This window comes from Orbicella franksi, chromosome 6 (genome assembly GCF_964199315.1).
Source record: "Orbicella franksi chromosome 6, jaOrbFran1.1, whole genome shotgun sequence".
In the NCBI taxonomy this organism is placed as follows: Eukaryota; Metazoa; Cnidaria; class Anthozoa; order Scleractinia; family Merulinidae; genus Orbicella; species Orbicella franksi.
In genome coordinates this window covers 15,308,332-15,321,655 of record NC_138150.1, presented here as the reverse complement: position 1 = coordinate 15,321,655, position 13,324 = coordinate 15,308,332, and the positions used below count along the sequence as shown (strand labels likewise).

The 13,324-nt window shown below is 40.5% G+C and overlaps 1 protein-coding gene across 2 annotated transcripts in view; it reads left to right on the top strand.

The window, feature by feature from the left end:
• LOC145490991 (nuclear pore complex protein Nup85-like) overlaps window positions 1-13,324 on the top strand; it is a 44,112-nt gene that overhangs the window by 29,209 nt on the left and 1,579 nt on the right. For both annotated transcript variants that reach the window (XM_081470124.1, XM_081470123.1), the window contains 3 exons: window positions 88-187; window positions 6,722-6,773; window positions 7,197-7,367. In XM_081470124.1, coding sequence (XP_081326250.1) covers window positions 88-187; window positions 6,722-6,773; window positions 7,197-7,367 — 323 coding nt within the window. The remainder of the gene's footprint in view (window positions 1-87; window positions 188-6,721; window positions 6,774-7,196; window positions 7,368-13,324) is intronic.

Genomic DNA, 13,324 nt, shown 5'->3' with positions numbered 1-13,324 from the left:
AGGCACCTGGAGAGTTTTTGGTAGTTATTTACTAATTAGGTATACATTATTTATTGTTGTTTTTTTTTTTAATTTTTGTTGCTACAGGAAAGTACCGGGAATTTCATAAAATGTACGAGGAGGGTAAGCTCCAAGAGGCTGGACATTTGCTGATTTCTTTGCTGACTTCAAAACTTGCTCCACAAAGGTAAAGCAGAGGCTAATCGCTTCCTAACTGTTCCTTTTTTTTTGTGGCACCTCCCAGTGGGGTTTGAGTACTTCGTATAACCGAAACAATGATTCCTTCAACCGATGTGTGGGGGAGATCAGTAAAAACGTGGCTCTATTTTCCAGTGGTTGCTGTTAGTACTATTCGCCTTCCACATTTACTCTACTCGTTTCGTCTTTTTATTCAGTCAAAATAGATCCGTTTGCTTTCAGATGGAGTTCTGGTTTAGCGCAGGTATGCGTTGCCTGGTATTTAAGGCTTATGCCACCCATGTATCACCCGGCGACTGCAGCCGCTTTTCCTAAAGGCTTATAGGATCGCAACTTGTCAATATCTAAGTAGGAGATAAGCAAAAGAAATTGTTTCGTGTGTTTGCCCGTGTGTGACGTTGCTTTCTTCTACTCTCTCTCCGCCTTTTATGTTGTTTAGTTTATGGGCTTGCAACTTTTAATTGTTTCACACTTGAGTTTAGTCGGCGCCGAAACAAGGGTTAGTTTTAGCAAATCTTCGTTGAAAACCACGAAGAGGGGTGGGCCGCTTAAAAGAGAGGGGCGTTTTGTGGCAGCTCTTGGGTCACCTGGTCTTATTACTCTTGTAATATGTTACACCTTTTGTGAGTGTACAGTGATTGGTACTGTTTGTATGTAGGGGAATTATTGAAAACCCTTTTTTTTTCGATTCTTTTGAGAACTCTGTTAGCTATATGTGCTTGACTACGCTTCAACTCCCGTATAATCTAAATGGCTGTGTATGGAAAAATAAAGGACTTCCATTTTGGATTTAGGAAATCCAAATTCCAATCCGATTTTCTTTGGCAAACCCGTGTATTACTTAGATACGGATTTCTTGTATTACGAATTGAAAAAGTTGAAAAGTGTTTTTAACCAATCAGTCTTCGACATTTGCTGGCGACAGTTTGGCGCGAATTTGACGCGGCTGCCACCTACAGAAATTCCGACTTCTAACCTTTCAACTTTGTACTAAAACTATGCAAAAGATCTCTGTCATTGAATGTTCATTTAATGAAAGATTTTGAACAGTAGTCTTATGACAAGTCAAGTGCTTGCTGTAAAACTTCTTCTTGAGAGCCGAGAAATTAAGTCTTGTTCTGTCTTGAGTTTAAAAAACACACCGAAATGTCTCTGTCAAGGAATCAGTGCTACTGGAGTCGGATTGTTTCGCTCATCAGAACATAAACACTGCCCCTGCGAAGGTCAGAGGCTTAAGCTCTTTGAAATTCAGTAACTTTTTTTTACTCGCCGAAAACCATTTAAGCTTATAAGAAGCTTATACAAATCGCTCTATTGTCAGTTTGTTTCTGCTCGTGCCCAAATATTTGTTGTGTAATAAAGAAAATAAGAATATGTCTGCTTGGTCAGAATCTCTTTCATATTCTTAACCGCTCGCCGTGCTTGCTTGTAAGATACCAATGTAAGCATTCGACATGGAATCAAAGAGCCCGCGCTGCATACTTCTATACGATTCTTCGTGAACTCCGCCGCCCGGCAGGAGACCGGCCAAAGCTAAAGGTGAATGAATAAATCTAATTTAAAAGTATTAAAATCGGAACAGGGCGGCTGAAACAATAAATTGTTCTAATTTTGGTCATGGGAGTAATCCGTTTACCAACTTGATCTCTACCTGCGCCCTTCATCTTTTCAATGGTATAGTGGAGACACTCCTACGCTATTTGGTTTATGCGGAAATGCTTTGAAAGAACAGCATTTCCAATTTTATTTAGAAGGGATGAAAATAATGTTATTGGCTGATTTGGTGCTATTTTAGTTACCGATGGACCTACAGTTATATTGGAGGTGTGGGTGGGAGGGTATTGAAAATTTGCGGGTTTAGCTCCGAAGTTATCTCCGTCTGTGTTAAAAATAACGAATTTTTTCGCTATTGTTTGATGCAAGAAGTCCTATTTCTCCAAAACCAAAAACAGATTGAGCCCGAATGAAGGCACAAGGACATTGATTTTACTCCCTACTTTAGTCCCCTGAGAATACGATAGGGTATTTTCTTTCATCTGGTCTCGTGTTTAGTCTGGAATAAGGCATGACTCATCATCTTTCGTATTATCCTGCCGTTGTCGCCTAAGTGTGGCATTTATAGACCACCTTGACGTACTTTCTACTCTTGATATTCCCCTTGGACATAAATAAAACATTGATTTTTTAAAAGAAATAGTTGAATACTCTCATTTCTGATTTTTAGTTTTCATCGACTCGAAGATATAGCGCAGTAAGTGAGAAGCGTTGGAAGGTTTAGCACTAGTGGGTTTTTTTTGTTTTTTTTTACTTTCCAGGTATGCAAAAAATGCCCATCCGTTGCGAAACACAAACCCTCGTGAAAATCAGTCGTGAACGTTTTCTTTCTATTTGGCATATAAAAGAAAACAACCTCGAGTTATTTTGGAATGAGTTAGCTATATCACACGACATTAGCTTTGTTTAGTCTCAGTGGGCACAGACCTATTTAAAATTCCAGAAACGTACCTCCCCTCACGTAGTCCATGTGAGTATGCTGTATTTATTTCTGTCTTGCTTAAAGAACTTGAAAGACTAAATGTAAACAAATGGTCAAGAAAGCCCGACGATTGCAATACCTTTAGTCAGGCTTTGATTGATATCAATGGGTCAGCGTGTATTTAAAGAAAAGCTCTGCTCAAGGCGACATTAAAACATCAATTAAAATTGCACCTGAGGCGCTATAATGTGACCGAATGATTCCCTGCTATAACAGACTCACATGTGAGATTAGGTGTGGAGAATAATCCGTGACGATCTTTCGGTGTGTCAAGTCATACCTACTCTATTGAGGACTATTCAGCCAGGTTTGGTTGCTCGAAGCAAGATTATGTTAATCTTGGCTTAGCGTCAATTTGAATTTCACTTTTGTATTTTTTTCAGTGAGGTTCTCCGAGCTATTTATTTTCTTTGTCCTTAAGTTTTCACTTTGTTTTAAGTCAAAAAGCACAAAGCGTTAGCAGTGTGAAATGCCGGCTTTCATAGAAACCTCTGTTCAGATTTTGACTGTTAATCCTGGATCGGATTACGGTGAATCGGCTTTGAAACAACGTGGTCCATGCAGTGGAAGCGTTTTGCTTCATCAAACTGTGGTCAAACTTCCCGTAAGCTTTGGATAGTTCAATAATACAGATTGATTTCGTTACCAGTTCGCTTACGGTAGGTTTATTTTACTGCGAACCAACTAAAGTGGACCTCGAAGGAAATTGTCGCGATTGTCGTGGAGGTGTCCTTTATAAGAGGTTACAAATGAAAAGCTGTCTTAAAAGAAACAACAGGATCAGTGCACGAGTTTCTGATGAAGGGCGTTGTCTTTCGGGTGTATCCGGGCGTACGTTACCGAAGATTAGGCTGTATTATCTGATGACTATCTTCCATGACAAGATGATTTTTACGTCGCTAAAATACTGGCTCACACAAAATGACATCACTTCATCCCGGCCAACACCCGAAACACTTTCATTGCGAGTCTTGAAGTCCTTTTCAGTCTCGGCTGCCTTTTACCTCGCCCGATCGCTTAACATTTCCTTAGTTTTGGGCCTTAAGTCTGGAAAATTTTGTTTTATATTTATATTTCAAATTTTGGTGTCTGGTATTGGCTGAGTTACTCTCTAAAAAGTGGATTGCGTACCGACGGACGCTTGTTCTTTTTGACCACGGCAAGGCCCTATGGACTATAAACACTTCCGACGGTTTGAGGAGTCCGTTCTCGAAACATCCGATTTAGGGCTCCTGATATTCAATCATTTCTTGTGCTCTCGGAAACTTTCACTCATGTATCTAACATTCTATGGAAACACGAGAAATGCATCCCGTTTCTATATTATTGAATGACAATAAAAACTGAATTTAGAACAAAACAGAGACATTGTGAACTCCCCTTGGTTTGTATGAGGAGGAAACTTTACGAAATTTAGGATAAATACAACGGGAAAGAAAAAAAGAACATTTCAGTACTTCTCCCATTTCTATAACTTACAGTTGGAATTAAATAAATAAAAAATAAATTACAATATTTAGAGAGGAAGCCACATCGACCCTAGCTGCTTTTCATGCAGGTCCTCTATCCTGGTCGAATTGGAATTTGGAGATGTTGGTTTTTGTGGACGGAGGAAAACCGGAGAACCCAGAGAAAAACCCTCGGAGCAAGGCAAGAACCAACAACAAACTCAACCCACATGCAATTGAAAGTTCTATCGCGTGCGACGGACCTTCACACGACGTATTTTGTTTCTTCCTTTTCTGGATTTTATCATGTACAGGAAACTGTTAAAGTCAAGATTCCTTGAGGATTCAAGTGTGTTCCGCGATCATCAAAGAATAATTGATATTAATTCAGTTATAAGTGCCGTGGAAATACTTTTTCACAAGGAAGTCGCTCCTACCGCCGGTTCACGGAGATTAAAATGCTGCGTAATGGTCCTTTGTGCCGCAGTCATTAATATTTGGCGCTCGGATCACGACATCTCCTCTTATATTCCGCTAATTCACCTTTGAGAACTGCCGCCATGTCACGAAAACACGCCTTGCCTTGTTAACTAAATTGCTTTCATGGGATAAAGTGCTTTTTCCCTTGATTTGCTTTTTACTCCCACTGTAAGTGTGTTTTTCTTTCCGACAATGCAGAGGGAGAAAAGCAATAGTTAAACATACGCACTGACCGCCCATGACCTCCGTTTGCCCGCCTTCTTAGCGGCCATTAAAAATAACCATCTGCATTTAAATGAAATCTTGAGTGTGTTATTCCTTGAGGCGGTTTTTAGGCGGCGTTTGCTTTCAATGGAGCACGCAAACGACTTTCTGCGGTCGTTCAGAAGCAGAGGTTTAATTTTCAAGCCAGTTAGACCCGAGGTAATTTGGCATTGCCTTGGATAAAGCTGCTGTGTAATTTAGAGTACCGTGAGACGGGCGTATGAAATCCTTGACTGAGCTTTTGTGTACAGCACAGGTTATAGTTTAAAGTTTGTGTCGATATAGTCTCTTGCGGCGAAGGAAAACAAAGCTAACGGCGGACACCCGGTGCATTAAAGATATTGGACGTGAAATGGTGGTGGTTTTGTTGTTTTTCAGGAAGCAATTATTGATTAATTGCTGTAGCCCGCTGAAGTGTTTCGTGTCGTTTTCTCCAACAAGTGCTCCGAGGTTTTGTGGACCGGTGCATTGAAAGACCTTGATCAGGTTATTTAGACGGTTCTAGTGAGTCTAGTGATGCAGAATGGTCTTAAAATCTAATGAAATTCCAGATAATGGGCTGAAGTAGTAAAAATGGTTACGACGGGATTGATTGAGAAAAAAACACTTGCCTTCTGTTATTTTCGGTCAATTTAAACGAGAACGTTTTAGTGATATTTGTTCCGTCTTCATTCGTTTGAATTCAAAAATCTATTTTCTTTTCATGCAATGTACATTGTATTTTTTTACTCCGCTCAACCAGAGTTTGGAGTCAGTCTGATGTAATGAGGTGTTTTTGATATGCTTAATGCGAGGTAACAAAAGGGGAGAAAATAGACGACTTCTTGACAGATTTTCAGAGAGGACAATTTGAAAACCAGTCGATTGCCTGAGTTTTTGATAACCTTTTCATGACATCTTCGTTGGCGAGGAATCCTGGGTGTGGTTTGGAGGTGGTATTGAGCTTGTGTGTCAGTAAGTGGATCATGATCTAGATTCACCCAATCATGCAGATCTGCATCTCTTTCCCGAATTCTATTTTCCAAATCTAAAATGCGATTTCAATTTGTAGTGGATTTGTCGAATTTGTCGGATTTAAAAGGCGTACCTCACGGTCTGCGCATCTTGAAAAGTTAAGCCTAAATTTTCCAGGCTTGTTGTTTGTAATCCGTGTTAATCTTCTCCATCCTTAACCGACCTTGTTCCTTTAAGGTTTATTATTATCTCTTTGGTGTTTTTCTATCTTAGTAAACTGCTATTTTCAGGTTTCCTTGAATTTAAAGATAATTTTTGTACGTGGCCAAAATAACTCAAAATACCGTGACTAATCCAGATTAGTCATATCTGTTCTGTTTTACATTGGACCTCACACATTGAAAGCTTTCACATGATTTAGAGCAAAACAAAAATATTTTCTTGGTTCTGTTTTGGTTATTAAACTGGCGAAGATATTTAGAGTTAAAGTGTACTTTTCTCAATAAGGCAGAATTTCAAAACTTGCTTGACCTAAGTAAATATACGCGACATGTTTGGGGTGTTGTTGTATAGTATCGAGCGCGCTTCAGTCCACTCTTATAGGTTTTCGTCTTATGCAAATATCACACCTTCTGAACAGTTTATTTATTCATGATCATTATTCTGCGCTGCTTTTAAATTTGTGAGCTCACTACAAGCCCGCTTTTTTGCTGTTTCATCCTCTCGACCCTCCCTTGTGGAAAAAGCTCGGAACTTGTGCAGTTAGCCACCCCTTCCCATCCCTGTGAAAGTAGGCGGGACAGTCTATGTAACGCAGTGTTTTCTTTGCTGTGATTATCAGGTTGTGGTTGACGCTTTTAACGGACACTTTGCCTCTGTTGGAACATAAAGAGGTAAGGATGCTCGTTTCTATGCTCAAGCAAATAGAACTTCTGTAAACATTGATTTAACTACCCTATCTCCCTAATGACGTAGAGAAAAGAGAGTGTATAAAAAGGTTGACGAAAAAGCTAGAGTTTGGGATCACAATTAGTTAGGCTGAAACAATCTCCCATCTCCACACGTGGCGTGAGTCGTGACACAGTGATTCACTTGGAAGAAACGTTGCGTGACAGCTTAGAAGTATAAGACTTAAATGGGAGGAGCACAGTGGACTTCATTATCCTCCTCCCATTAAATCTGATTTGAAGATTACTTGACGAGCCTCAGGAGCATCTGTGACTTCAGATCGAAGGTCAAACTCTTCCAAGGATATTTATAGCAAGTAAGGTGAATTTTGTAAGGTGATCATCTTTTTTTCTGCCTTCCTTGCCCAGGTCATCTTTTCCAGCTCACAGACATATGAATTAATGCACTGTTTAGAGGAAATAAGGCTCTCATTCAGAACCAAGGAGTACCTGGAACATCCTGACCGGGCGCCCGCCGAGGAGCCTTTATTGAGGACCTTGAGTCAGGGCCCTGGACTGAAGTCAGCTAAAAGCACAAAGGTGATTATTTCCCTTTTTCATGACCCTGTATGTTTTTGCTCATGGATTGCCCTGCCTGTCTGTAGTCGTGACTTGCTAACAGTCATGTCTCATTCTCACTCTTACCATCACATTAACGCCTCTAGTTATGATTTTAACGAGTTTTTCCAGTCTCTTCTTTCGCTCTGCGAAAGAAATGTTGCTTTTGCTCATGCTGGCTCCCGGTGCGAAAATTTCTACGCCGGCTCGGGTTTGGTTTGACGTTGTGCTACCTGACAAGTTCGCTGACACAATTTTGGTGGGCTCAGTATGCTCTACACCTGTTTTTGTTTGTGTCTTTTGGGGGGGGAGGGGGTGGTGCTGTGGGTGGCGTCGAAGTGGCGATCCATGACAATCCTTAGTTCGACATCTGAATTCTCCTTACTGACTGCCACAGTGTTCTTTACATGTCACTTCTGAGAAATTGATGATTCATCAAGGCAATTTCTTCCAGTTGACTGATGATTCTCTTTTTTCGTATCGCCCATCTGCTTCAGTGAAAAGTGTCGATCGTAATGTTCTTTGGCGCTGGATGTATTGCGCAGAGACAAAACGTGACAGACAATTGAGCTTCGATTGTCTGTCACTTTTCGGAAATTTGGCATTTTCAATCAGTTTTCGTTCGACGAAAAAACCGGATTGCTCGAGTCCTGCTAGTTTTCAGTTGTTGATTGAGATTATTTGTTTCATCTGACCAGTTCTCCAACCTGTCAATACCTGTTTTCATTGTCAATTATTGTGTTTGTTTAACGTTCTGATGTGTTGATCGTTTGTAGGTAACTTGGTCTCTTTGGTCGTGTCTCAGATGTTGAGGCACTAACATTTCAAATATGATAACAATTAAAAAGCGATATTTAAACATTCTTTTGGTGTCAACACTCCCAAAGTTTCTTCTTGTGTATATGATTGTGTATTTATCGCTGACAAAATGTTTCAATATGAAAAGTCTGTTAATTAAACAAATATCTTGGAGATAAAAAAACAGCGATGCAGAGATCTAAGAAAAAATGATTCTGCACTTGGGAAAACAAGTGTTTTTCAGCGCGTAGTTAGTACATGCATCTCGAAGAAACTTGTGACGAGAGATGCTTAATTTGTTTGGCGAATTAATTTTATTCCACCTGTTCATGCAAGCAACAGACTCGAACGGGCAGAAAGTCAAGCGAAAAATCTTGCCATAACAACTTCTTTTTACTGTCGCTTGTTTCTTCACTGAGCAAATCAGTTATAGTTGCGACTGAGGCTAGATTCTTGTTCTTTAATGAATATTGTAAGATCTTGTCGCTACGGCAAAAGGAAAAACGCCTAGGTAACGGTGAATTCCCTCGGGTTCTCAGCCGAAAAGCAGCGAACTCTTTTTAATAAGATCTGCTGACGACACAAATATTCACGACTAAGGGACTAAGGCAGCGTCCACTCTACGCCAAAGGAATTTGAAAACGCAGCTTTATTTCTATGGTTTGGCCTAACGTCCACCCTAATCCGTCACGAAAACGGAGGTTTTTGAAAACGCAGCTTTTCGAAATCGATGGCGTCACGATAATCACGTGATTTCCCTGACCGACTTTTCCTCAAACACAAATCCAGAATGACCGGTGTTATAGTTGCGTTTTTAAATTCCTACGGTGTTGTGTGGACAGGGCCTGTAGGATCCTTTAATGGTCTCTACACATTTCGTTGACTACTTGATGGGTAAATGTTGAAATTTTATCTTAGACTATGTGATCGTTCCCTTAGTTCTTTTAATGTTTTCAGTACAGATGTTTTTAATTTTCTCGCAAATTCTGCGTTGGAGAGCGCCCAGTTAACGAATGCCTATTCTCTTAATTTGCCACGATCCATGGCCGGCGACTGGCGGTAGGAAGTAGTTAATTCGCATATCGCTCTCCAGCCTGGCTTGTGTGTAGCTTCTCTGCTAATGCACCAGAACTGGATGATGTCCAACTTCCGTGCATTTAGCGTTGTCGCACGTGCTTCTTGTCGAGATGTTGTCATGATATTGGCTCGTGCGTTCCATACCTGTTGCCTCGGGCGATCACTTTTCTTCAGCTGTGTCGCTTCAATTGAGCCGGCGAGAGAATATCATCCTATGTAAAAAAAAAAAGTAGAAAGATAACACGGAGTTGTAAAGGTTTCCTCTAATTTTCCGATCACGTTTTCTTTTTCTTTTGTCGATTTAGCATTATACGGACTCTGTAATACCTGTTGAAATGATTTAATTGACAGATACTTTTGAAACACCTCTAGACTTATGTACGTGCATACTGTATAGTGGGAAACGTGCATGGCGTATAGTGGAAAACGCTTGTTAGAGGTCAGGCCTAAGAACAGGGCACGAAACAGTGCAGATTGAAGTGAAGTATGACACGTCTTGTGAAAATACAGTCTGGAATTAAATGAGCGAAATGGAAGCGACCGCAAAAGGAAATAAAAATGGGCGTTGTCGGTTTTCTTGGCTTCTTTTTCTTTCTTTCTTTTTTTTTTTTTTTGTCATCTTTTTGCTTGCTACTATTCACTAAATTTCCCCTCCCTCGATCAGGCTATTGAAAATCAGGGAATTTGTTGACAAGTTTTTTAAACAATGAACTGAAACGTTTTTATTTTTTTGCCTTGGCACACCAGACCTGCCCCTGTCCACAGGTGACTGGTTATATTTCAATTCACCGCACCGTTAAGTAAATGCAAGCATTTCTTTCCTTTGATAGACTGAACATTGGGGACCACTTGTTAACCCTTGCAAAATGGTTCGGGAAACCCTTTGTAGTAATAGTTTTTAATACCACTCTGCACTGTGAAGTGTCTTTCAGAAACCTTTCTAAAACTTTTATTAGAAAACCATTTGAAAACATCTGCTTCGGAAACCTTTTAAAGACTCCTTCGACGAAAACCTTACGAATTCTAAGTGAGGAAACCATTTTAAACCTCTTCAGAAAACCTTTTTATAGTAACCGGCATTCTTTAAAGGAAACCTGTTATCCCATTCTTTGGGGAAACCTTTTAAAGACTTCTTGTATTAAAGGAAACCCGGCTTCGTTTAAGTATACCGGTCTTTTAACGTCTCTTTTTGGAGTCTTTTTCAAGTCATTTGATAACAGCAGTCTTGTAGAACTCAAGTAAAATTCCTTGTTTATCTTTTTTTCCTTATTCGCCTTGCGTCAGATGTTAAATTTATCACCAGCTTTCAAGAATGTCCTTCAAAGAAACCGCCATCCTTAACACAGAAATAAATTTTTCATGTGCATGTAGTTATTTCGCAGCAAGTCGATAAGCGGTGTTGTACTCAGCAATGCAAGGCGCTGGGCCGTAAACGGTCACCGACCTAAACAAATTCCTGCCGCCCTCCGTTCCAAAATAAGCGCCCCGCCTTGGAGTCTTTAGAAACTTATTGTCCAGTGGACGCGCAAAAAATCTAATTAATACTTGCATTATTTTCCCGAGGCCACATGTGCCGTTCCAATTCTGGCAATTAAAGTTAAGTTTTGTCGGAGTTTTCTTTGATGAATTATTGAGTTAGGTTCCCCGCTGAAGACCTCACTGACTGTTTCTTTCGCACGTCCTGGCGAAGTTATTCTGGGAAAGTGGTGACAAACAATTTATAATTTAGACTATCGTCAAACTATGGACATCTAAGAAACGCGCTAATACTCTTGTTGTAAAAAATACTCAAAACAGACTGAAAGGCATGAATGAGGAAGAAAAAAGAGTTGCTAGAACTGCAATGAAATGTTGTGTACGTTAACTTTTGAGTGAAAATGGCGACCTCCCTTTAAAGCCTCGTTTGCCCGCTATTTTGGCTGTCTGTTCGCATATTTTTCTTGAATTTTTTTTCATCCGACCTTCCTGTTTCTTTTGCATTAAGTAGTTCCTGCTTTGAAATCACATAGTTTATGGTTGTGAAGACGGGGGGCTGAATTTGGCGCGAATTGTTTATATCAACATTTAACATCGATATGATGTCTTTGTATTCCCACTGTCGGTGCGCTCTTGCTGAAATATGTTTCTAATTAGTCTCGATCTTCGAGATCAGAAAAAAATATTGAAACTGAAGTCTCGTGTTTGGTCTTGTTAAAAAGCAAAGAAACTAAACAAACTCGGCGGTACTCCTCTGTTTTTAAATTATGTTTACTTTCGATGTCTCGTAACGCTTGAACCAGAAGGGTTTGTTTTCTTTGTGGTGTTTTCAGTTTCGATTAAATGTTCTCGAAGCAGTCATCAGAAGCACTCTTCTCCTGTCTCAGCGGTGTGAAAGTCCGTCGGGCCCTTTGTTTTTCTTGCGCGAACTTTCTTTTTATCCTTGTTTGTGTTGGTCGCTATGTGTTTTGAAACGGACATTAATAAGTTTTAGTCTGGGCTTATCCTTTCGAAAGGCCAACGGTGAATTATCAGTAACACTTTTGTTTAAGCCGATCAAAGGTAGCCGGTACAGGGGCACGTGCAGTCGCAGATTCCTCTAGCCTGTAGATTTTCGTACTTTTGTACTCTCTGTTTCTGCCGGAAGTAGGAGAAATCCTGACAGGTTAATAAATACTTTAATGATTAGGTATCGCCTTCAAATTAACTCAGCGAGATTCTCGTGCTCTTTAAGGTATGTTTTGCGGCTTGGTTATCTTCAAAGTTGTGATAGGGCCGATAAACTCGTCCGCCATATCGCGTGCCTCTTCTGTTGAGTTGATCCCTTGGGAATCCGCGAGACTCGAAAACTCCGCCAGGGCCTGGAAAGGAGACTCTCCCCCAAACAACACTCTCCTTTTCCTTTGGTAGAAAGAACCGAGCTGTACACCTTTCTTGTCCTACTGCCACCTTACTTGTCTCCAGCCCACCGCTCACTGTAGTGGGCTGAAACCTTCGGTGATTGTTTTTTCAGTGTCTCCTCCTGCACGTGCGTGAAAACGCATTGCTCTGTTGTCTGAAGTAAATTGCCTCCCATCCGGAAGTGTGCGGCCTGATTAGTACTAAGCTTGTAACAGAGGTCTCAATGTTTGTTACTCATACTCTCTCGGTCGTTATACCGAGTTACAGTCTTGTTTAAGCTACTTTTTCCGCCCTTCTAATATCGAGTATCAATTTCTGTAGTCTGCCGGCCGGGGAGCACCGCAAAAGACCGTCTGGGAAGATGGTTAACCAGTTAGCCACCAATATCACCGCTATCAGCGCCAAATTCAATATTTATCTTTCAGATTTGAATATTTTCGATCACGAATTTAGAGGTAAAAAATAGTCTGCGGCACCTTTTATTCGCCCCTCTTGACTGCAAATCGCATTTTCGCAATCCAGAGTGAGGAAAAAAAAACACTAACTATGTAAGCCTAACAATATTCTCCTCCCTCCCTCAAAATGACTAATGAAAGGAACTCACGCGTTTTATTTCGGGAGAAAAGTGATCAGAGAAAAACCCTTCCTTCATTTTAGTGCTCAGAAAATGTCACCGAGTCGAAAGTTCACAAAGGGTTGGATTCTTTACTATCGATGTAAACTCCAAACTCACCGGTGATGAAGCCAGTAGATGCCAAATATGACAATCGGCTTCCGTCTGACATCGTTTTGGAAGGAATACACGTAATGCGGAGAGGCTAGAGAAATGGTTGATCAAACAACACAGACAGATTTCAGTTCACGCAAAGCTTTCTTTTTCTGATCTTGATTTACAGACTATGAACTTTTTCCAATTTTCCTTGTATCATTTGAGCGTTAATAATTACGTACGTTCCCCGCAGTCTGCAAGCGTGGAAAAGGACAATACTAGCACAAACTTTAACAGGCCTTTAACAGGTTTTAGTTTCCGTGTGAACGCGTTGCCGGCGTTGCGGGAGAGTTTATAGTGATCCGCGTGCTTTCGGTTCGACAGGAATGTAATGTGAAGTCATTATGTGGGGCTTACAAAATTTCCTTAAGATCAAAACAATAGCTCAGGAAGGTCCAAAAATGCTAAAGAGGTAACA